Source organism: Bos indicus x Bos taurus, chromosome 13 (genome assembly GCF_003369695.1).
Source record: "Bos indicus x Bos taurus breed Angus x Brahman F1 hybrid chromosome 13, Bos_hybrid_MaternalHap_v2.0, whole genome shotgun sequence".
Taxonomy (NCBI): domain Eukaryota; kingdom Metazoa; phylum Chordata; class Mammalia; order Artiodactyla; family Bovidae; genus Bos; species Bos indicus x Bos taurus.
Genome location: NC_040088.1, coordinates 7,300,252 through 7,324,835, shown reverse-complemented (window position 1 = coordinate 7,324,835; position 24,584 = coordinate 7,300,252). Strand labels below are relative to the sequence as shown.

Below are 24,584 nucleotides of genomic sequence, written 5' to 3'. Positions count from 1 at the left end.
TAAAAATTACCTAGGAAGAGGTAACAGAAGTAGTTTTCTCCATTGTTACTTTTATAAAATTAAAGCTGTTTCCCCAGTGGCCTAAATTATGCCAGGGAAAATTGACTTTATAAATCCTTTGGGTTCCTGTTGAAGATACTCTTTAAGGTGTAGAATTGCACTTTCACTTTTCCTCTGATAGTGAACATGAAAGCCTGCTGTGCTGGCCAGGGGCTTTTCAGCACCAGCCTTTTTGAAATGTGAGAGTGTCCTGGTTTAGCTTAGCCATAACTTAGCCAGGTTAATGGGTTTAGAGGTGTTGTCACGATCTTTCTGGGTGGTGCCGAGGGTGTAGATAGTTGTTTTGGCCTCATTAATGAGCTCCACTTGCATCCTAACCACCCTGACTCTCCCCAGTTTTTGAATCAGAGCCGTCAGGCACTTGAAATGAAAATGGAAAACCCCACTGCTGGCGGGGCAACGGCGATGAGGCCCATGATGCAGCCGCAGGTCAACTCCCAGGTGAGGATGCGTCTCTTCGTGCTGAGGGCTTGAATGCTCTGCACAAGGCTTGGCCCCTGCTTGACTCTCAGGAAATATTTATTAAACAAAGAGTACACAATCTCAAATTCCTTGTGTAAGAAACCATCCCAGGGTCCTGTCACACTTTCGTTCTTGCCTTCATCTTTTCCTATTGGTCACTAGGAAGAATTGGAGGAAGAGGTTCTTTTTTTTTTTTTTAAACCACTGATTGGTGTTTTTAAAGTTAATTCCCTTTGTGATCACATGCTGTGTTGTGAAACTGCTACCACTTACTTTTTAGGGATTGAAAATAATAAATCTGTAAACTTTTCTCTGGTCCTGGATTGTGAAACTACATTCTCACTGGGTAGAATTTGATATAAGAAGTCTAAAGCAGCAGGGGAAAAAAAATTCATAATCCCACTCTCAGTGACAGTCTTTGAGATGACTGATTTCCCATGGTGGGAGGGATGTTCTTAATGGTCTCTGCCTCCAGCCCATGCTGGACACTGTATTAAGGCATTTCCATAGTGTGCACAAGGCAAATGACTAAACGAAAATCCCTTATTGTGGTTTGAAATACTGTTAAACAACTGTGAAATGCCTAGTTTTCACTCTCTTAGGTGTGCTTGGAAGTACCAGTACCTGTATATTTTCTTGATAATCAGACATCCTGTTATCAGCTGAGCTAGGATAATTTCTAAAAAGGTGATTAAGGTTTGCTTTTTGGAGATGGTCTCTCCTAGCTGGCAGATCAGCTGCCTTGTTCAGCGCTTTAATGACATCACCTCCTTGCTCTCCCCCGTCAGAGGTTTAGAGAGACTCCAAGGCCTTCAGGAGTGGATTCACGCTTCTTTGCATGTAACTGCACTCCTTTGCTGTATTTTTGGCTTCTCTTTTGTTTCTCCCCCAAACAGAATATCATTCCTGCCCCTTTGTTTTATTTCACAGTTTTTAAGAAGTTTGTCCTCAAGTTCTACTCCTAAATATTCTCTCACTTTGAGGACTGTTTCCTAATTATGTTAAAGCCTGATGACTTGGCTGCTTTCATCCCGTTGTTATTGTTCACTGCTGCTAAGTCGCTTCAGTCGTGTCTAACTCTGTGCGACCCCATAGACGGCAGCCCACCAGGCTCCCCCGTCCCTGGGATTCTCCAGGCAAGAACACTGGAGTGGGTTGCCATTTCCTTCTCTAATGCATGAAAGTGAAAAGTGAAAGTGAAGTCACTCAGTCGTGTCCGACCCTCAGCGACCCCATGGACTGCAGCCCACCAGCCTCCTCCATCCATGGGATTTTCCAGGCAAGAGTACTGGAGTGGGGTGCCATCGCCTTCTCCGTGTTATTGTTTAGTTGCTAAATTGTGTCTGACTCTTTTGCAACCCCACAGACTATAGCCTGACAAACTGCTCTGTCCATGGGATTTCTCAGGCAAAAATTCTGGCATGGGTTGCCATTTCCTTCTCCAAGGGGTCTTCCCCACCCAGAGATTAAACCTGCTTCTCCTGCTTGGCAGGTGGATTCTTTACCACTGAGCCACCTGGGAAGCTGCTTTTGTCCCCTAGCCCCCAATAATACGGAGGTCCCTGTTCTGCTCTCCCAACACCCACCCCCATACTGAGTCAGAAAGCTGTTACCATAATGAGAATTGGGCATTTCCTTTTTTCTAATGATAAAGAAAAGCATTGGGTATTTTTTTCTTTGATACCTAATGTGTCATGCGTGCACCATACACGTGAAACTGGCTGACTCTTGCTGTACGTGTGTAATTGTGTTCTTTTCTCTGGTGTTAGCAGGGTTTCCTTAACGCTCAGATGGTTGCCCAGCGCAGCAGAGAGCTGCTGAGTCATCACTTCCGGCAGCAGAGGGTGGCGATGATGATGCAACAGCAGCAGCAACAGCAGCAGCAGCAAACCCAGGCCTTCAGTCCACCCCCGAATGTGACTGCGTCCCCTAGCATGGATGGGGTCCTGGCTGGGCCTGCCATGCCGCAAGCTCCACCCCAGCAGTTTCCATACCCTTCAAATTACGGTACACTTGACAGTGGTCATGTCTACCCCCAAGTAACACTCCTGAGGACGTAATGTTCACTAGATGTGTTGTATGTTGAAAACAAATGCTATTCACTCTCTTACTATTTCATAAGAGAAACAGATTAACTAAAAATAGCAGAACAAAACTGTCTACTTCAGTGTACAGGTGATTGTCATTGAGGTAGATGATCGTTCAATAGTTGAGGTTTCTCCGCCTTGGTCTTGTTTTTTCAGTTCCTCACATCTTAATTTGGAAGAAGGCCGTACCAGGCCAGGCCATCCCCGCCCCAGTATGTCCCAGTGTAGTAGAACTCTGCCATTGCTGAACAGTGAGAGGAAGGCGCTGTGTAGGCTTTCTGAGTTCCTTTCCTTGGTGGTTTGGGCATGTTAATTAAAGGCATGCCTCTGTGAGGTTCCAGAAGCATGAAGGAGTGGGGCTCCAGGAATCTCTTGGGGAGCTGACATTTGAGGGTGCATCCCTCAGTCAGGGACAGCAGCCCTGTGCTCTAAAGAGGGCTGGAGGGCAGAGGGCCGTGACCTGGTGTCCTAGTGTCAGAAAGCTCACTGGGGTGGCTGCCCTTTGGGGGATCCAGATGGGGGGTGTCTGTATGGGAAGCCTGTTGCTCTGGTTGTCACCTTGTGGAGAAGCAAGAATTACTGACCAGCAGCATCTTTATACCTTATACTTAACCACATTCCCCCACCTTAAAAAAAAAAAGGAACCTCAAGTTTCTATAGAAAGCTGATATTCCATTTGAACGTTGTACCTTCTTTTTCTTCTTTCTTTTTTAAAGGGATGGGACAACAACCAGATCCAGCCTTTGGTCGAGTGCCTAGTCCTCCCAATGCGATGATGTCATCAAGAATGGGTCCTTCCCAGAATCCCATGATGCAGCATCCTCAGACCGCACCCATGTATCAGTCATCAGAAATGAAGGGCTGGCCGTCAGGAACCCTGGCCCGGAACAGGTGAAGAGCAGGGCCTTCTTTTTTGGCCGTGGCACCAGGCTTGCAGGACCTCAGTTCTCTGATTAGGGATCAAACCCAGGTCCTGTGCAGTGAAAGTGCAGAGTCTAACCACTGGACTGCTGGGAAATTCCTAGAACAGGGACTTTGAAAGTCAGCCACTAGAATGTGTCGAAAGTTCAGGGAATTAGTCTCTGTTTTGCAGCCAAGCCTGTTTGGATGGGGAGATCCAAAGGCCTGGGCTGATACTAGAGAGTGTTATTTGGCTCATCCATTCTGAGACACCTTCCTACTGTGTGCATATCCACAAGGGTATGAGCACAGACAACTGTGAAAGAGAGAAGACAGGCTGTCTGAGTTTTCTTGCTCATGTTCTCTGCTTAAGTATAGCAACACTGACAGAATTGTGGTGGTCTCTGTGTGCCTGTCCTGTGTTTTGAAAGTGACCCAGGAGGTAATTTCCCACTTTTCTTCACAGCACCTTTCCCCAGCAGCAGTTTGCCCACCAGGGGAATCCTGCAGCGTACAGTATGGTGCACATGAACGGCAGCGGTGGTCCCATGGGACAGATGAACATGAACGCCATGCCCATGGCTGGCATGCCCATGGGTCCTGATCAGGTATAGGGTATGGGGTTCTGTTCCTTCCCCTTAACATTTTTTTTTCCTGTTCTCTGGAGAGAACCAAAGCCTCAATGATAATGTAAAGGTCCTAGGTAGATTTTTACCTTGGATGTTTAACTTAAAATATATAATGCTTGAAAAAACTTTTGATTTGAAGGTATTGGGCCATTTGATACTTTTAGAAACCTGGTATCTAAGGACTGAGTCAGTCAGCCAGAGCCATGTGGCAAGCCATCCGTGGAGACATAGGGATTCTTTTCTTTTGGACAAAGCGTGTGTTTTACTCATGTTTCTTCTGGTTGCCAACAGAAATATTGCTGACCTGTCTACGCCATGACGTCCAAGGAAATCACCGTACAAGACACTGCACTAGGATTACCGGGAGTAGTGAATCGTTGTTCTAGGCACCCAGCTTTGAAGAAAGGACCAGCTCCAATCTCCATCAACGGTATTTCAAGTGATGTCATTTGAGCAGGACTGAATTTTAACCTGAAGTGTGATATCTGCCTGTTTTCTTTCCCTCCTCCTATGTATCATGGTGTTTAAAACAAATATTTTTGGCATTCTGCCTTTTGGGGATATGATTCTGGAGGTACGGAGTGTTACTGATCACAAACTGTCCTGTGTCACTTTTTTTCTGCTTGGCTGTCCAGAGTCTTTGGAAAAAATAGAGGTGAGGCCAGAGAACATTGGAGAAATCAAGAGATGAGTTTCTTGATAGTTGCAGTACTGGGTGAAGAGCATGGTCCACATTCGAGGGTTTTTGTCACAGGCTGTCTTATAAAGGTGGCATTTCCAGGTTCTCCTTTAAGGATAGCTCCCAGCCTCCTCTTGGTTGTCCTAGGCTTTTTCCTAAAAAGGGTTTTTATCTGCCCCTAACGTCTGTAATACTTCACCTCCAGGAATTGTCCTTGGTGTCAGATGGCTTTGCAGAAGGGAAAACAGACGACAGTATTTAATTGCAGCAGTGGCAGTTCTTCACTTGCTGACGTGCAGCTGAGTGCACTTTATTTAAAAAGTAATGGATACATGCAATATTCTCTTGGTCTTGAGGAATGGTGAACCACATTCCTAGTTGTTGTCTAAACTTACCTGTTGGACAAGAACTATGATTTTTGTTGTTGTTATGAAAAGTACTGGTTTCACCCTTTGCCTATATGGTAGAGCAATAATGCTTTTTGAAAATAAACTGCAGAAACCCCAAGGCCAGGTACTGCATTCTGAATCAGAATTTCGCAGTGTTTCTGTGAATAGATTTTCTTTTGTAAATATGACCTTTAAGATTATTGTATGATGTAACATATGTATATACCTTTTTTTTTTTTTTTGTAGGCCACAACAACTCATTTTTACAGAGTTTGTGAAGCTAAATATTTAACATTGTCAGTTTCAGTAAGTTCAGTGTGGTGAGGTTACCAACAGAAGTCGTGCCCTGAATTTTGTGGCCTGGGGTAGGGGCTGCGGCCAACAGGTTTTCCTTGCCCCTAGCCTTAGATGCTCGCTCCTGTTCAGTCTCTTAATCTAAATGCTTTTTAAAGCGATCATTTAAATGTAGGCATTTACATTTTTTAAAAACAATTTCTCTACCAGAACTAAGCACTTCGTTAATTTGGGGGGAGAGAACAGACAAGGGGAAATAAACTTAAGAAAAAATCAAGAATTTTAAAAGATCAAGCAATTTGATTCCAAAGAAGAATGTTGGATTTTTAGGCAGTCCATAAATAGCAAGTCATGGTATATGTATATATTTGTAATTGAACGCGTCATCTTCTCATCCATTTTAGGAGTGCTCTAAGGTTTTGGTTGCTAGGACTTGAATCCCACATTGAGCTCTCAGGCGTAGAATCCTTGATGTGTGGTTTCTGCTCAGCTGAAACCACATCTGCTGAGCTGTCTTGTCCTTCTCCTACTGTGATGTCCTGAGAATCGGAGGAAGTAGCATCATGGTTATTCCTAAAGAGTTCAGTCTGCAGAGCAGCCACATTCATGTGATTCGGAGCCAGGGTCTGACTGGGCGCCTTTGTATCCCTCTCCTCCACCACCCCTTCTGCTGCTGCCACTTGTCAGCTGGGAATAGGGAAGAAAGTCAAGTTTGATTCCCTTTACCTAGCTTACTTTTTATCAGGTTCAAGCAGTTGAATGAAATGGGGTTTTTAGACTATCTATGATTTTCAAATGTCTGTTAGCCTTGGTGTCATTTCTTAGCAATAACTGAGAGCCAGTTAAAATTTTTTTCACTCATTTAGCCAATCTTTCTAGGTGTCACTGAAGGTAAGATCATTTGATTTCTTTGACTTGCGTATGACCAAGTGAAACCTGTATTTCCAGAAACACCACTAGAGTGGATTTGAGTTTCGCATCCCCCCCACCTGGTTAAAAATAAATCTAAGACTACAAATCCATTAGCTTCCATCCCAGGGGCCTGCACTTTGCAGATAATGCATCCTCCGGTCTGGAGACAGAGGAAGAGCTGAGTAAGAGTCTCTTTTTAGACACAATTGCATCAGGTGTATCTGAACGTTTCTTAAAGTTGCATGTATGTGGGGAGAAATAGAATGGTGCTCTCACCTTTCTTGACTTTAATTAAAAACTCAGTTTTGGGATTCTTTTTCTCAGTCCGTTCTGACTCCAGGCTAAGTGGAAGGCAACACCCCCTTTTTATATGGAAGAAAAGTGAAGTTTATTATAAGTTTTTATATTTTCTACTTGTTCATTGGTGCAAATTTAAGATTTTGATTTTCTTTTAATAGATGGCAGTCTTTGAGATAATTTGTTTTTACCTTAATTCCCCTTTTATTTTTTATGGATAATTTTTTGTATTTCTGCTGCCTACCTCTCCTCTGCCCCGCTCCCACCACTTTTTAAACCTTAGTATCTGTTGGGTGAACAGTATAAGTAACGTTTTCATCTGCTTTTAGAATGTGAGATATTTCCAGTACCTACTTTTTTGCTGAATCCAAAGATATATAAATATAAATATATATATTTTATAAAGATCAAAATGATATAAAGGAGATAACATTTCTTCCTTTTAAAAAACAAATAGAAATCCATTGTTAATGTTCATATTCTGATGCCATTTTTCTAAATCGTGCATCTTGATGGAAAGGTGTAAATATCAGTCAGCAGGATGCTTAATCAGTATTTAATGTCTGAGGTGAACTGGGGTGTATGGGGTGGGCACTACAGAACATAGTGGGCTTGCTGTCCTGTAAGTTCCGTGATCCATGGACTGATGCAGCTGAGAAGGAAACAGAATGGGTTGCCAGTTACCCATATGCCTGTCCAGTTAGCTCCCTTTTTATTTGCAGAAGCCATGCATTTGTTTGCAAGTGGGAAATTCATAGTAGTAAAACTGCTCGGACAGATGAACTGTCCCCTCTGCAGAAGAGCAGGAGCTGCCGTTCAGCTCCAAGGCAGACTGTATAATCACAAGCAGGGTGTTTTCTTTCTCTCTCTCTTTTTTGAAAGGAGAAGATGGAAATGTCATTCTGAGAGCAAGATTTAAATTCTCAGGAATTGACTTACAGTATTGAGAATGAATTCACTTTAAAACAAGTTTACATTAAATGTTGTTTGTAAAAAATCAAAATCATGCTTTACACTGCAGAGAATTCAAACCACATGGGCTAACTTATGAGACAGTTGAGTGGTAAGCTATGACTCCTTTGATCATTTTGGACATCATTGTAAATAAAGGTTTCTATTTAAAATTGAAGGCCAAGAGCGTGCCACTTTTTTTTTCTTTTTTTTTTAAATCCCAGTCGAATTCAGGGTAAAATATAAGAAATTGTGTTTCAGCTAATGGATAAAGGTTTCTGTGAGGGTAAAAGAAATCTTGAGAACCGTGGCCCTCTGCTTACACAAGACAAGTGCCTAGGGGGTCACGTGGTAGGGAGAAATGTGCGGAGCCAGATGCAGTTTCTCTCCCTCCTCCTCCCAGTCTAGCATTCCCACAGCTGCCTTTACTGGTCGGACTGCCTGGTACACGAAGGGCTGGCTAAGGTGAGTGGCTTTGTAGTTGGTCATTATTTTTACAAAGTGTGATCCTAAAGCTGGTGTGATATCAGATAAGGTTCCCAAAGTATGGTAAATTCTAGTCAGTTTATAACCACATATAGCCCTTTTTAAAAAACCATCTAAACCCAAGGTGTCTTCCTTCCAAAAAGATGTTGACTGGTAGTATCTCAAATGCTTTAAAAAAAAAAAACAAAAAACCCAAACACGCCAAAAAACAACTCCCAAGAAATGGCCTTTTAGAAAAATGTCAAAGGTTACCTCATGCCAAGTGCTGGTCATTGGCTGGGCTTTTCAACATTGTATGACAATACGTAGACTACAAAATTCCTTTACAAATACAATTTTGTTAAAACTTGGGGCATACATCAACTTCCTGTCTTTGCAGGACTTTAAAAAACATCAGTTCTGGGACAGATAAACGAAGGAATCCTGGGAGAAATGGCATCTGGTCAGGAAGAGGAATGTCCACAACTGCGAGGGGTTTCTTTTACACGGGCCACACCATTTATTAACACCGCCACTCTTGAAAATTGGGTTTTCTTATTAGATTCCCCTAGAAGTTTCCGAGCTGGTTACATGTAAATAGTCACATATATACATTGAAGTCATTGTCTTCAGAGGCAGCCAGGGTTATAGGGTGAGAGAAATTCCTGTCTTTTGTGCTGTGACTCACTGTCAAACTTGGTGCACGGTTTCCTCCCTCTGTCCTCCTCCTCTGTGACGAACCAAAAGAATAACAGGATTTAAAACAGGGTGGTTCTTTCCCTGTGATTTAAAAAAATTCCAGTGACTTTCACCCTTGGGGGAAATTTCCAAGAAAATCTCTCTGTTCTTCTTCCCTTGTGAGCCCCTCAGAGAGGGTTAGTGGTGACTTCTTGATATGAAAATGCGTTTTGTGCAGCTGGTGAGGTATAATCCAAAGCAAAAGCAGGGACAAGCATGGACTTCCGGAAGTCTCACTGCTCCCGTTGGTTGTCGTCCAGAATCTGCCGCATTGACTGAAGGTGGGTTCCGTGTGTCTCGGCCTCCTGGCTAACAGCACAGGTCTGCTGGAAATCATTCAGGGTTTTTCATTGTACAGGTGACGCCTCTGGTTTTGGAGGTCCAGCTCGTGCTTCTTAACCTTCCCAGCCTTCCCACAGCTGTCCCCTGTAGAACAAAGCAGACAGTGTATCATGCTGCCTAAGGATTTCTTAATCGGCCCTACAGCTGAGTCAGCTTTGCTTCAAGGATGTGGCTGCTGAGAAGGAGTTAATTCCAGATCCCTCAGACAGGGCTTGCTATTGTCTCATTGTCTAGACTGTCAGTTGTTGGCTCACACATAGTGACTGGCAAAGATGTCATTTAAGGATCTGGACAGGATGGTGGCTAAGGAATGTGAGAAGTACTCTGATTCTTGTTGCACCAAAGAAATGCTTAATTGGCCCATTATTATTTTCCTGTTAAAGCCACACAGACTTACATGCATATAATGATAGAAAATGAGGGGGAGGTTACAAATGGCAGCTCACCACGGGCGTGATTGGCCTGCAAGGTAAAGTCACATCAGACTAGTTGCCACCATTAACAAATTGTCGTATATATCTGCACTTCTGCATTTTCTCAATGAGTCAGAGGATTCAAATTGCATCCCATTCTGTTCTCTTTAAAGCAGAGTGACTTCTCCAGGTTGCCACGGCCTCCTGGCCCCTCATAGCCTCTGCTGACCCTAGCGTGGGTGAGCTTGTAGCATGGGTGTTCTGGAAACCATTTAATGAGGTCACCTTGCTGCTGACACTATGGACCAGGGAGCAGCTCGGCAGCCACAGCCTTCAAGATGCCTGGTACTCAGCCAACTGACACGCTTCTGAGCCTCTCAGGGAGGCCTTGAGCTTCCAAAGCAGAGATGATGATGTGGAGAACAAGAAGTATTGATCTAGTACATGCGGTGTATCCAAGTAGGTTATTTTACTGGAAAGACTGACACGACTGCTTCCCGTCTTATGAGGACAGACGAGAGGAATGAGAAAAGGGCATGCATGGGGAACAGCCTCGGCAAAGCGAACCGGGTCAGACCAGCTCTCTAGTGGTAAACTGGTTCCTCAACTCACAGTGATTTGGAAGAAGGTCTCTTCATTTCTGGCCACTTTCGACGCTGAAACTGCCTACGTTTTCAAGTGTCAAAAGGAGAAAGAGTATTAACCATCACCAAGAAAGAAAAAGTGACCCCCAGAGAACTACACGAAGAAGGCCTTTTAGGGGACAGCTGTCGCTGGTGGGTGAGCCAGGCCCTGGCAGATCAGAGATAGGGCAGCACCCCAACCTCACACGTGCAACCTCTGAGGTTAGACTACAGGACGGGTCACCGTACAGGGCAGTTCTCAGGCTTTAAAAGCAAAAGCAATACCTGTATTGCTCATAGCTTCCTCCATCTTTCAGTCCTAAAGGACAGAGAAACGTACAACATGGAAACATAATTTTAGGGCAAAAACGGCACCAGCAAGGACAAACTTTATAACTGTCTCTCGTCTTTTTTAAAACACTTAGTGTTTTGGTCATAAGCCCATGATGTTGTAGTGGCCCCTAGACAGAGGGGCCTGAATTCCCAGCAGTCCCTAAGACACTGTCGGGGACATATACTCTGGGACCCTCTCTATCAGGTTCAGGCTCCTGTCACAGACATTCAGCACTAACCGTGGTCATTCATGGTGGGGGACCCATGGGTGGGCGTAAACACCTGTGCTACTGAGGACGGACAGTGGGGAGAGCCCAACTGTGGGCTCTGGACCCAGTCCCCTTACTCATCACTAAACGAGGACATGCAGATTCACCTCAGAGGGTTGTCGGAACGCCTGTCAGTTAATGCCTAGAAAACACTCAGCACTCTGGCGGGCACAGAGTGATAAATCTGAGTGATGGCATTCACCATAAAAGTGGCACATGGCTGGTGGATGTTAGAGAATTCACCAGCTCCTGGTGATTCTGAGTTCACTCTTCAGATGGGCCCTCCTCAGTCCCCTCCTGTGGTCACCTCTTTCCACCCTGGGGCACTTGCTTACCCAGGTCCATGTTCCGGGTCCGGGGGTTACACTGCTTGTAACCCTTGCAGCTCCTCAGCTCCATGAGCTGCACGTGTAGCTGATTGAGGACGTCCCTGTCCAGGGTGTTCACTGCATTCATCAACTGGTTGGAAAAAAGGTAGGTTATCAATGAGATGAGGATGGGAGGCTCCCCCCCCCGACTTCTACCAACCAGGGGGCCTGATTTGGGCAGGTGGGGAGTATGTGGCTGGTAAGGGGTGGTGACATCCACCTCCACAAAGGCTGGGGTTTGGAACAGTTGCCTCTAGCCTCATGTGCACGAAATCTCAAAAACCACCATGGATTTCACATTGAACTCCTGGAACCACCGGTCAGCAAACATACCAAGCCTGGGAAGAAGCCCTTCCCAGCCTCTCAGGTCCTCTTGATGGGAAGGCAGCTACTTAGCAAAGGTCTGGGTGAGTGTCCTGGTCCAGGTACTGCTGTGACCCACTAACCTACCAGCTCAGTCAACCCTTTTTGTAAAATACGGGGATGCCTGGTGGCCTATATGGTAATTAATAGCAAAACAAGACAGTTGCTGGCATTTACAAAAGGGTGTAAAAAAAATTGCTGTCAGGCTTTTCTATAGAAGACTGGACAGTGCCAAGACCATGCTACTGAGCAGCTCTAATGCTGAAGCTGGGTCATGACCATGTTTTATGAGGGACAGGCAAGTTCTGCTCACCAGGCTCTGTGGCTGATGAGTCCCATTCTTCAGTCTCGTGCGTGTTCAGATGGGTTAATACATGGAAGCGCAGAGTAAGGGCTGCGTGATCGTTAGTTAGGCCTGTGGTCTACAGGATTTGGCCTGACCCTAAGAACCCCTGAAGCTCCAGGTTCTAGGCATTCCCCAAGATCCCACAAAGCCTGCTGCAACGGTCCCAGGTGGGTAAGTTGGAATAAAGAGTCTATGGGTGATCAGTCAGTAGATAGTGGATTTGGGAGGAGGCAGGCAGGCAGGGTGGCACACTGAACCTCAGCCTTCCCGGTGGCTTCTCCTCACTTCTGTCTTAGGGACTCCGTGGGACTTGGAAAAGCTGTTGGTCATTTCCGCGGGCTGCCTACCTGGTAAGGCCTGTAGTAAGTACCCCACGGCCCCCTTTCTCCAGCCTGTGCTGTCTACCTGGTAGGGGTCTGTGTTGAGATCGAAGTACTCCAGGAAGCCGGTTGCAAATTCACAGAAGAGGAAGTTGTGGGTCTCGTTGATGGTCCTCATGCACCAGTATGTGTTGTTGTTGGCACTGGTGCAGGCACAGAAGGGCCCCACTGCCAGGGAAGAGCGCGAGCCCTGAGCTGGGGAAGCCCGGCCGCCAGCCCCTTCCTGTCCTGCCTGAGGTTGCTGGGGGACCTGTTCCTGAAAGACCCACAGGGCCTGGCAGGAAGCACTCACAAGCTGAGGGGATGCTGGGACCCCTGGGAGGAGCACCCCCGCCCCGGGCCTGGCTGGCTCACACGTCCAGAGGGGTGCCGTCTGCCAGTGCTGGTTGTCGTGGGTGAAGCACGTGAGGCCGGGCATGCTGCACGTGTCATTGTTCTGTAGGCGCTTGAGCAGCTTGCGGAGTTTCTTCTTGCGCTTCTGTTCCCGTAGCAGCCACACCTTGTCCTTCTCCTGCAGACCCTTCCTAGGGGCACACAGGGCCGCACCCCTCACACCTCCCCCAGCCCCACATGGGAGCCTTTTCCTGCCCCGGGAGCTGTGGGCACGGCCCTGGAGACTTCCCAAAGGGCCTTCCAAATCCTACTGCTGGTGCAGGGCAGGGCTGGGGCCAGATGAGGCTCCTGTCATCCTGTATTAGCTCCCAAAGCAGCGCAGGGGTGGATGGTACCAGGAGATTGCTGGGCCTCCTACTCACACGTCCTCTCTGGGGGCCTGTGTCCTGCCCTGCCCTGCCATAACCCGCTCTGCCCATAGGCAGTGCCTGGAGCCAGGTTTAGGGTTGATCTGGGAGTCGGGGCTCTGCAGGGCCTGTTGCGCCTCCCAGGGAAAGGCCAGGACCTGCTTGTCCTTGTTTGTTTCAGCTTCAGGGAGGGCCCCCTTCTCAGGAGGGCCTGCAGCTGCCCTTACCTGAAAGGATGTAGGCTGGAGCCTTTGTGCTTGAGGCGGCCTTTGTGCTGGGCATGGTAACTGCAACAGACCCCCGCCCCCCCCCCCCAGCCCAGCCTTCAGACACTGTGCCCAGGGCCACCCTAGTGGGTGGCTGCAAACTGTGCTTCTCTGGGACCCCCGTTTCTCCTCCTGGGCCATGCTAGGGAGACACTATCCCCAGGGTGGCAGCCTCCTGCCTGCCTGGCTCCTTCCTCCATGCGTGAGCTGAGAGACCCTGGCTGAAGGCCTCGGCCAGACACAGAATGTGAGGGTAGGTGTAAGTTAACCATGCCTGGAGGCTGGACCTGGCTCCAGGTGGGTTGCCTCCAGCTCCCCTGCCCGCCCAGCTTTTGCTTGATCAGGGCCAGCCCTGGGGAAACCCACAGTGGGTAAGCCCTTTCTGGAAAGGCAGCCCGGGACTGTGGTAGCCACTAGCCACCTGGGGCTATTTCAATTTTAATTAAACGAGTGATTCAGTTACAGTGGCTGCCATTCAGAGCTCTATAATCACAGGTGGTAGGTTGGCCGCCACCAAACAGGACAGCACAGGTCCAGCGCCTTCCATCACCACAGAGGTGTGGTTGGACAGCGCTGCTTTTGAGTTCTGACCCTTGGGCTGGGGATTCCCTGATCTGGTAAAGTGGGTCCCGGGCCATGTGGGCTGCTCCTGGAAGGGCTGTCTGTGGAGGCACTTTTCCTTCTGGGAAACTGGTTCCACAGTCGGGCTGCCTGTGGGCAGGGCATGAAATCTGGACGTCTGGGTGGTAACAGGATGTGCATTATTCCTGGTTACTATTGTGTTTACTCTAAGCAAGGAATATAAAAATAGTGGAAGAAGTCACAGAGAGGATGCTGTGTTCCTAGGAGCGATCCTGCAGGGGCTCTAGGGGCCTCTCACCTGATTTTGTGACAGTCACATTCTTCTGGCCGCTTTTTCTTCAAGTGACCTCGGACTTCCCTTAGGTTCTTGATTTTGTTCTGCAGCGTCTCGATCTGAAGGAGGAAGTAGGAAAGGAGGCCGTGAGACTCTCGGGGGCTGGGTAAGAAGGGCCTGCCTGGCAGGGCCCCCAGTTGCTGCCTGTGTCTGTGGTTTCTGAGGTGGGTCCTTGGTTCTACCTGCTGAAGGAACCAAAGGTCATTCTCCTGTCTTGTCCTGCCCGAGAACCAGCTGAGCCCTTGGAGGACTTGAAGGCCTCCCCCCAGGCTTGTTGGAAGGAAGGGCTGAGTGTGGAGTAAGCATCTTGTACATCATAGAGGGGTGTGTCATGGCTGCGTGGTCCTTCCCTGCCCCTCGTCCCCCAGCAGGAACTGTCTGAGGCCCTGGTGAGGATCCTGCGGGACTCTGTCCCCTGGGCCTGCCTCCCTGCTTCCTGCTCTGGCCAGTGGCCCTGCTGAGCTCGAGGTGGCGAGAACCCTCCCGGTGCAGACTCCTTCACCTCGTGGTCAATGTGCAGCTTGTGATCCTTCCAGGCCTGCAGGGACTTGTACAGGTCCAGGTCGCACTGGACTGTGTCATTCTCCAGGATGTAGCACCTGTTTGAGAGAAGGGGTCACGTGGGGCCCTTGGGTGGGGGGTTGTGGACGCCCCTGCTGAGGACCCAGCCCGCCTCCTTGATCCCTGCCTGGACTCTCACCGATGTGTGACTTTAATGGGGTTAGGGGCCGAGTAGTCCGGGAGGCCCCCAGTGCCACTGAAGTCCCCGCCGTCCCTGTCGTCTTGGTCCTCAGGGGCTCCAGGCCAGTGCCGCTTAGTGAGGTTGCGGGGCTGGGATGTGTCGTCCAGGCTGACGTGGTGCCCCCTGACGGCCACCGAGCGGATGGAGCGATTCCGGGCGTAGCTGGCCTTGTACTCTGTGGGCATCAGAGGGGAGGCTGGGAAGGCAGGCCAGGCTCCCTGTGCAGCGGACCCTTGATTCAGACAGGGCTGCACTCCCAAGCTTGGGGCTCAGGAAACCTACCCCTTGGGAAGCTGGCTTTAGATCCCACTGGAAAGGACCTCTAGGTGATTCAGCTGGGGAAACTGACATCTTAGAGCTGAGGAGGAACTGGCCTGAGGTAAATCTCCAGGAAGAGCTGTGCATAGATGAACCATCTGGGATGTCCACACAATGGAGGATTCGAACACTAAACTCAGGTATCTACACCACCGTGTTCACTGCAGCATTATTCACAAGAGCCAATTGGCGGACACAGTCTAAGTGCCCAGTGATGGATGCACACAAAATGGAATATTACTCAGCCATAAAAGAGGAGGAAGTCTTGCTGTTTGTGACAACAGAGGTGGACCTTGAGGGGGCTGTGCTAAATGAAATAAGTCAGAAAAAGACAAGACAGTGCATGATCTCACGTCAACCAAGCTCATAGATACAGACAGAAAACAGATCAGAGGTTGCTGGGGCAGAGGGGAGGGTGGGTGAAAGTGTCAGAAGGGTATTAACAAACTTGCAGTTGTAAGTCCATCCTGGGGATGAAGTGGACAGTGCAGCAACCAGAGTTAATAATACGGTGCTGCATCTTTGAAAGTTGCTGGAAGAGTAGATCTTCAAAAAAATTTTTTGTGACTGTGTTAAGTGGACTTTTGGGGTGATCATTTCACAGTATATACAGACATCAAATCGTGACATTGTATACCTGAAACTAATGTAATATGTGAATTTACACCACAGTAAATCCTCAGAAAACAAAATTAAAACAACAACAACAACATTCATTTGAACTGGACAAAAGAGCCAAGCAGCACATTCTCCCAGATCAGAAAGGGAGGCGTTGGGGAGGTCTCTGGTCTTGGATGCTTTCCTCAGGGAGGGCAGTGAGGTGGGGCTGAGAAGTGTTTTTTTCTAAGCTCTAAATCACCTGTGAGGACACGCAGGTGCTGGGGCTCAGAGCAGGCCATCCCAAGACAACACAATGGCATACTGATTATTTTGAATGCAAGTTCTTTGAAACCCAGCTGGTGGGGGAAAAGAACGGTATTAGAAAATGGTCCAACTCTTATCTCTGCCCCTACACATGAGAACGCCTCCCAGGCCTCCTGCAAATGACTAGGAGGAATCCCGGCTGGAGGCTGATAGTCGAGGTGTGATAGGAGTGATTGCTAGGCCTTTCTCCCTAAAGTTAATTGGTCCAAGGTTGAATTCTGTACTTGGAAGGAAAGCATCCCAAAGCCTTTCTGAACATTTCATGCAAATTTTTCAAAGGCACACTGCCCTTAGCTCAGAAGCTCCAGTGTATGAAAGCTCTTCAAGTCTGCTCTAGTGGGAAAGCGTATCCCTGACACTAGAAAGCAAATTCACAATAGTGTGTTTGGCTGTCTAGGCCGCCACTTAGTGTAAGAATGAAAGCTAGAGCTCAGTCCTTTGCGAATAGTTTTCAGGAATGCAGGGGGAAAAAAAGTTGAAAGCAATAATTCTTGGCCTGCAATATGAACCTTTAGAAAACGAAAAGCATCACACCTATGGTCAATGAATCTTCGACAGAGGAGGCAAGAATATACAGTGCAGGAAGACAGTCTTTTAGCAAGGGGTGTTGGGAAAGCTGGACAGCCTCACATAAATCAGTGAAGTTAGAGCACACTGTCACACCATACACGAAAATAAACTCAAAATAGCTTAAAGACTTAAACACAGGACATGACACCATAAAACTTCTAGAAGAGAGCATAGACAAGACATCCCTGATATAAATCGTACCGGGTTATCTTAGGTCAGTCTCAAGGCAATAGAATGGAAATAAGCAAACACGACCTAATTAAACTTGTTACAAGCTTTTGTGCTGCAAAGAAAACCATAAAACAAAAAGACAGTCTAGTGACTGGGAGAAAGTATTTGGAAATGATGCTACCAATGACAAGGGATCAATTTCCGAAGTATATAAGCAGCTCATACAACTCAATAACAAGAAACCAAACCATCCCATCAAAAAATGGGCATTTCTCCAAAGAGAAAACAGATTTTTTCATACACATGAAAAAATGCTCAACATCAACTAGAGAAAATTAAAACTACAATGAGGTATCACCTCACACCAGTCAGAATGGCTATCATTAAGAAGTCTACAGATAACAAATGCTGGAGAGGGTGCAGGGAAAGGGAGCCCTCCTACAGCCATTAGTGGGAATGTAAATTGGTGCAGCCACTATGGAAAACTTGGGTTCCTTAGAAAACTCGAGTTGCCATATGATTCAGCAATCCTATGCCTCGATGCATATCTTGAGAAAACTTGAAAAGATACATGCAGCCCGATGTTGATAAGCACTGTTTACAGTAGCTCAGACATGGAAGCAACCTAAACGTCCATGGACAGATGAATAAAGAACAGGTGAGACTTCATACACACACACAATGCAATGTTACTCCGTTATAAAAAAGAATGAAGCTACGTCATTTGCAGGAACATGGATGAATCTAGAGATTACCGTGTTAAGTGAAGACAGATACTATATGATCTCACTTATATGTGGGTCTAAAACAAGGCACAAGTGAAGGATGGACCTAGAGATTACCGTGTTAAGTGAAGACAGATACTGTATGATCTCACTTACATGTGGGTCTAAAACAAGGCACAAGTGAACTTATCTATGAAACAGACTCGCAGACATAGAAAACGAAGGTTACCAAGGGGGAAAGGGAGTGGGGGAATGGATAAATTAGAAGTTCGGAATTAGCAGATATAAACTACTATAAATAAAACAGATACAGCCCTACTGGATAGCACAGGGAACTGTATTCAACATCCTGTAATAGACCATAGTAGGAAAGAATATGAAATACACCCACACAGCTGAGTCACTGTGCTGCACACCCGACACGCAACACTAAATCAACTATACGCCAGTTTAAAAACTAGAAAACAAAAGCATGACCCTGAGAGCAACTCCAGCTCACTCAGAGCTCTTCCTGTTTGCCTCCAGACAACTGCAGATGTTAAAAGCAATCGGGACAATGGAAGAGACGCTTGTCCTACACTCCAGAAAAGTTGGAGGATCAAGCCCCCTGGGCCCCAGCACACCCAGAAGGTTCCTTCTGAGGGACAACTCTCTCTCAGATGGGGTCAGCTGGCCCTCAGCTGGACCCTAGAGGCGACTGTGGACTTAATTCTCTACCTGTCACTTCTGATTTATCCAAGCATCCAATCTCTGGACAACTTACTGCATTACCACATCTCTGCCCACCCTAGTATCTATCAAGGCCTCTTAATACCCATCCTATCTAATTTCCAGCTGCTTAACAGCAAACCTTCTCGGTAGAGATTTGTTATTTAATGACACTCATAATGAGAAAGGTGTTTTTTTGTTTATTTGCCCTCAGACCAAGACCCAAACCCCCATTTTTCATATTAGGAACTCATGCTGATTTAGATTCCTCTGAAGAGGATGAGTCTTTACCAGATATCCCAGTTGGTCCTTGGGTCACACATGCTAATGAAGTTGGAGTCCCGTGAAGTGCTGAGCCTGTATGCATGACCCAGGCCTCTGCAGAGATGCAGAGTGAGGAGTGAACCCTGTGACAGACTCTCCAATCTTAGACCTAGGTGTGCTTGTCTTTGCTTCCTCACCCTGCCATTCTCCAATCTTACCAGTGAAGAAAGAAGGCAAATTTGGCTCAGATGGGAACCGAATCTCTCGATTTGCATAAGACCTAAGAACCAGAAATGCCTGTAATACCCTGGCGGCCTTAAGCCAGCTGTTTCCCTCACCTCAACTCACGCTGACCCAGCCTGGTTTAAGGTGACTGAGCTCTGGGTCAGCTTCCTCTTCGCTCCCACGCACCTGATTCACAGCTTCTCTTTGCATTTACCTTTCAAGGGAGACAGGTCACAAGGACTGGCATAGCCTTGGGGGGGAAGTTTTCCTCTCCCCTCCTAGGTTGTTCTTGCTGGTCTAAGAATTAAGTTGACGTGAGACAGAGTAATAGGAGAAAATCAAACAAAAGTCTAATAACATGTATCCATGGGCAAGACCCAGAAAAATTGGAAGCTGCCGCCTGAAATACACCCTCAGCCAATGAGGATGTCGAGGGTGGGGAGAGCCAGTCGTTAGAGGTAACCAGGAAAAACAGCAGTAAACAGGGTCACTGTGACACAGATTTAAGCTCTGGCCATCTCCATGGAGAAAAGCTTCTAGAGATTTGATCAGCCTCCTCTTCCAGGGACAGGGCGACATCATTACAAATGGAGATTATTCCTTAACAAACATCAGTGTTTCTTGCAAAAAAACCCTCCTCCCACCTGACTTGAAGAGTTTCCCCCCGTGTCTACTGTTTCCTAGAAAATAACCAGCTCAAAATAATAGGTCAAAGAGACATATTTTAGGCTGGCAAATTCTGCTCCTCTACAAAGCTTTAAATTTGTTCTGTTCAGGGACTTCCCTCGTGGTCCAGTGGTTGAGGCTCTGTGCTCCCAGTGCAGGGGGCACAGATCGATCCCTGGTCAGGGAACTAGACCTACACGCTGCAATTAAAAAAAAGATCCTGCACACGCGAATAAATAAAAATAAATGTTATAAATAAGTTTTGGCCACACTTGGAGCTCCTGGTGATACCATCTACACAGCAATGAAGAGGGCAGGATTGCTGCAGGCATTCTAGGGCAGCCTTTTGCCTCAGTTAAGTCCTGTCCACATTTCTCATGCCAATTAGACTCTACGGCACCAGCTACTCCCCCATGCCCCAAGCGTACCGCGTGTCCACAGTGACTACAAAGCTAGTTCTCTAGCCATAGGCTCCCCTTCATATCTGTTTTCCATGCTGTGTCTGCTAGCTTACAAGTTCAGTGGATGCAGCACTTAATGTGGAGAGAGACAACCTGTGGGCAGGCTCTTAACCTACCCATCACCTTCCACAGTTAATACCCTAAATCCGGCTCCTTCACCCTCCTCCCTGATGGTGGAGAGCACCACTCCATGCCACACGGGAGCCTCGCAACTATGGGAATGGTCTCAAAGCCATGAGATGCTCTCTCAGACACCTTTAGACTTACTTCAATTTTGTGATGTTCCCCTGTAAATGAAATTTGCAGAGAAACATAGTAACCAGTTATGCTGCGTTTCCCCCATGTGAATGACTTGAGGCATGTTCTGTGTCCACTGTGAGATGAGCCCAGGCAGCCAAATTCATTGCTCTTTGTTGAGCGTGTAAACGACCAGAGGGAACTTTTTACGGACTCCAAGATGCTTCTGGAGTCTGCCATGCGGTTGGTACGATGTGGAGATTCCGTGGATTCTTCACTTCTGCAGGTTCTCCTAGTGCTAATGGGTGTATAAGTGCTGCCCTATTATAGCTAGTCACCCGGCTTCTAACGCTGCTGCTGTCACAGCTCAGCCCAGGCTTGGGAGACTGAGGCCTGACTGTCAGGAAACAGGGCAGACAGAGCTGTGAAAATGGCTTCTCAAAATGCCCCTTACCCTTTCTCCACTCAGTTTTTAAACCTGCCTTTATTCCTGACTGATACTATCAGGCAAATGACCTACAGGCTAAGAAAGACAAATGCACACACACACACACACACACTGCTCTTCCCCCAGAAAAGTGGGAAATAAATCTCTATGTGAAGGTCCCCTCCCTACACCAAGAGACATAGCATCCTTATCACCAGAGTCAGAGGATTCAAGGCTAAGAAAACTCAACAGACCACTTCTTCACTAGGCTGCTACCCCAAGCAGCAGTCCCTTTGTTCTATTAAATATTCACAAATAATTATTTCCTCATCTAAAAATGATGTATAAACGGTCTGCTTCGGTCTCTTTGAGGTCACACTTCTAGGAGACCTCTGTGTGTATGAATTATATTTTCCCCTCCTGTTAATCAGTCTTGTGTCAATTTAGTTATTCAGCCAGCCAAAAGAACCCAAGAGGAACTGGTGGAGGGGTGTGGGGTGGAATTTCCCCTTCCTTGACACAGGTTAAAGTCAGAAGCCAGATTTCTTGTATCTTCTACATATTAAAAGACAAATTTGGCCAAGTTGCTAACATTTCAGAAAAATGGTGGGGTGGGGTGGGGTGGGGTGGGTGTCATGTTAGGAGCATGCATTTCCGGCTTCTGAAGACAGAACAGGAAATGTGTCTGTCTACACCCCATCCACTGGTGGCGTGATCAGTGGGGCGGGAGATGGCATGCTGCCACTTCAGACAGGGTGGTGGTCTCCCATTTGGCCACAGTCCCCACCACTCCTTCCATTTTGGGTCCCACCCAGGCCTGCGTCAAGTCTAACCCCACTGCCCTGAACACGCATCTGTTCTGGGAGCCCGGCCTGGAGCCAGCCCTGACACAGGTTTCTGCTGGGCTCCGAATGACCACCAGGGGGCGGCCAAGGGTCGTGGACTGGCTGGAGGCTGCAAGGTGGGGCCCAGGAAGGGAGAGGGGAACCCCCTCCCACATGGCCCAGGATGTCTCGTGCCCCCTTCTCCCTTCTTAGGGCAGACCTCTGTACTTTTCCTCCTTGAATCAGAGTCACAGGGGCCAGAAGACCTGGGGGTCCAGGTCCGGAAGAGGCATTCCTTTGACAAAGCCCTGGCCTTTTCTGACCCCGGGCAGCTTTCTCCTTACCCTTTCCCCCACTGAGTTCAGTCTCTGTGAAGCCGCAGTGCCTGGGCCAGAAACGCACAGACTTCTGAGCTGATGTCCCTGCAGGAGCAGGTCACAGCTGCCCAAGAAGGCCAGGAAGCAGACCCAGTGGGGTCTTTCTGCTCCTTTGTGTTGCTCTGGAGTGCTCCACCCCCAGCCATACTCCTGGGGGTCCCCAACTACGGCTGCCCAATCCCAGCCTCTGATTCTCTTTGGAAGCTACTCTCAACCATTTGCAGAGTCTGTGGCTGTCTTCTCGCCACAGTGACAGAACGGAGCATTTGAGACAAAGACTGTTTAGGTCCCAAAGCTTCAAACATTTACTCTCTGGCTCCTTAGAGAAAAAGGCGGCCAGCCCCGGTGTATACCTTTTCCAGGACTGCACCCACACCACTCGCTCTCCTTGTCACCCTAGGTGTCTTTGTTTCCAGGGTCCTGAAATATATGTGCCCTTCCTACCACATATATCAGGAAGGTGGGTGGGTTGTTGGGTCGCTAAGTCATGTCTGACTCTCTGTGACCCCATGGACTTAGCTCACCAGGTTCCTCTGTCCGTGGGATTTTCCAGGCAAGAATACTGGAGTGGGTTGCCATTTCCTTCTCCAGGGGATCTTCCCCACCCAGGGATCAAACCTGAGTCTCCTGCACTTGCAGGCAGAATCTTTAGAAAAACTAAGCCACCAGGGAAACCCCTGTATCAGGAAGTGGGGACTCATAGTCTGGGCTCTGATGGCTCGGGGGCAAATCCTAAGCCCAATCCTTGGGCAATTGAGTTAATTTCCCAGCAGCTGGACCTGCCTGCCAGGGCTCTTTGGAGTTTGATGTGAAAGAGACCTGGTAAATATTTCAGCTCCTGGAAGCTGACATGCAGCAGCTCCTCTGCTGGTTAGGGACCCTGCAGCTGACATCCTCACCCAAGGTCACAACTGGGCCCTCCTAGCACCCCAGGCCTGGGAATCCTAGGGCGGTGTGGCCTGCTCTCCGGGGTGGGACCCACAGGATCTTGCTTCCTCTTGCCCTGGCTCAGAGTACTCCGCTCTGCTGGTCACGCTTGGCTCTCATTTAAATGTCAACTCACCACCTACCCTACAGCCGCAGCCCCTCTCCACCTGGCCACACCCCTGTTTCATTTCCTCCATGCATTCTTTACCTAGGGAAGTGAGCTTCCCACTTTGTTACTGGCTAACACCTGGCCCTCACCCTTGAGGTCTGATGGTGTCTCTCGCATTCAACTGTAACCTCAGCAGCTGGCATGTGGCAGGGCTTGCAGATTTGTTGGGAGATGAGATGAACCAACACTGGCCACCTGGACCCATTATTCCCCAAGTCCTCATCTCCTCCTCTGGGTCCTGGGTCTCTCCTGCTTCTGTCCTGGGTTGGCTGCTCTGCCTCCTTCCTCACCCCAGTGCATGAGGGCGAGCCAGGGACTGAGCTGCTTGGGGTCAGGGCACCTCAACCTCAAAACTGGCAACACTCTGCGGCTGCATAACACTTGGCTGTGGGAGGTTGACCTGTACCTCACAGGATGTTAGGCAGCTTGCACATTTACCACTGGATGCCAGGAGCATCCCTCCCCACTGCCCATCATACGTGACAGCCGGAAACTCCGGCACACAGCCAAGCAGTCCTGGCAGGTGAAACTGCTCCCTGTTGAGAACCCCTGCTCTAGGCCAGCTGCGCAGAAAGGAACGACAGAGAGCATCTTGCTGGCAGGCACGCGCAGGAAGAAGAATGTTGGGCCTGGTGATGGGGACGGAGTTTCCCAGGTGGCTGTAAGGAGCCGCCCTTGTCTTGCTCCCAGGATCCTCTGAGCACACACAAGACAGGGCTGTGATGTCACACCGTCCTCACGGGAGGGCCCGAGTCCAGCTGAGTCTCAGCTACTTAGATGCATATTGAGTGCCACACTCACTATGCCAGTGAATCTGGAAAACTCAGCAGTGGCCACAGGACGGGAAAAGGCCAGTTTTCATTCCAATCCCAATGAAGGGCAATGTCAAAGAATTTTCAAACTATTGCACAGTTGCACTCATTTCACATGCTAGCAAGGTAATGCTCAAAATCCTTTAAGCTAGGCTTCAACAGTATATGAACCAAAAACTTCCAGATGTACAAGCTGGATTTAGAAAAGGCAGAGAGATCAGAAATCAACCTGCCAACATCCACTGCATCATAGAAAAAGCAAGAGAATTCCAGAAAAACATCTACTTTGTTATGCTAAAACCTTTGACTGTGTGGATCACAACAAACTGTGGAAAATTCTTAAAGAGATAAGAATATCAGACCACCTTACCTGCCTCCTGAGAAATCTGTATGCAGGTCAAGAAGTAACAGTTAGAACTGGACATGGAACAATGGACTGGTTCCAAATTGGGAAAGGAGTATGTCAAGGCTGTATATTGTCACCCTGCTTATTTAACTTCTGTGCAGAGTACATCATGCGAAATGCCAGACTGGATGAAGCACAAACTGGAATCAAGATTGTCAGGAGAAATATCAATAACCTCACATATGCAGATGACACCACTGTCATAGTAGCAAGTGAAGAGGAACTGAAGAGCCTCTTGATGAAAGTGAAAGAGGAGAGTGAAAAAGCTGGCTTAAAGCTCAACATTCAGAAAACTAAGATCATGGCATCCAGTCCCATCACTTCATGGGAAGTAGATGGGGAAACAGTGGAAACACTGGCTGACTTTATTTTCTTGGGCTCCAAAATCACTACGGATGGTGACTGTAGC

General features: G+C 47.8%; 2 protein-coding genes across 13 annotated transcripts in view; one reads left to right on the top strand and one right to left on the bottom strand.

Annotated features, from left to right (window-relative positions):
- NCOA3 (nuclear receptor coactivator 3) overlaps positions 1–7,838 on the top strand; it is a 122,483-nt gene extending 114,645 nt beyond the window's left edge. For 3 of the 6 annotated variants that reach the window (XM_027558332.1, XM_027558331.1, XM_027558330.1), the window contains 5 exons: positions 397–501; positions 2,292–2,529; positions 3,326–3,500; positions 3,976–4,117; positions 4,430–5,773. In XM_027558332.1, coding sequence (XP_027414133.1) covers positions 397–501; positions 2,292–2,529; positions 3,326–3,500; positions 3,976–4,117; positions 4,430–4,441 — 672 coding nt within the window. In that variant the 3' untranslated portion in view covers positions 4,442–5,773. Of the gene's footprint in view, positions 1–396; positions 502–2,291; positions 2,530–3,325; positions 3,501–3,975; positions 4,118–4,429 lie in introns of all 6 variants that reach the window. The other 3 variants (XM_027558329.1, XM_027558333.1, XM_027558334.1) reach the window with 3 other exon arrangements.
- A 517-nt stretch (positions 7,839–8,355) lies between these two features.
- Positions 8,356–24,584, bottom strand: part of SULF2 (sulfatase 2) — a 125,932-nt gene continuing 109,703 nt past the window's right edge. For 3 of the 7 annotated variants that reach the window (XM_027558336.1, XM_027558335.1, XM_027558337.1), the window contains exons 12-21: positions 14,923–15,139; positions 14,725–14,821; positions 14,187–14,281; positions 13,268–13,327; positions 12,655–12,824; positions 12,326–12,468; positions 11,179–11,302; positions 10,527–10,560; positions 10,231–10,284; positions 8,356–9,289 (exon numbers count right to left, since the gene is read on the bottom strand). In XM_027558336.1, the coding sequence (XP_027414137.1) occupies positions 9,259–9,289; positions 10,231–10,284; positions 10,527–10,560; positions 11,179–11,302; positions 12,326–12,468; positions 12,655–12,824; positions 13,268–13,327; positions 14,187–14,281; positions 14,725–14,821; positions 14,923–15,139 (1,025 nt within the window). In that variant the 3' untranslated portion in view covers positions 8,356–9,258. The remainder of the gene's footprint in view (positions 9,290–10,230; positions 10,285–10,526; positions 10,561–11,178; positions 11,303–12,325; positions 12,469–12,654; positions 12,825–13,267; positions 13,328–14,186; positions 14,282–14,724; positions 14,822–14,922; positions 15,140–24,584) is intronic. The other 4 variants (XM_027558339.1, XM_027558340.1, XM_027558338.1 and 1 more) reach the window with 3 other exon arrangements.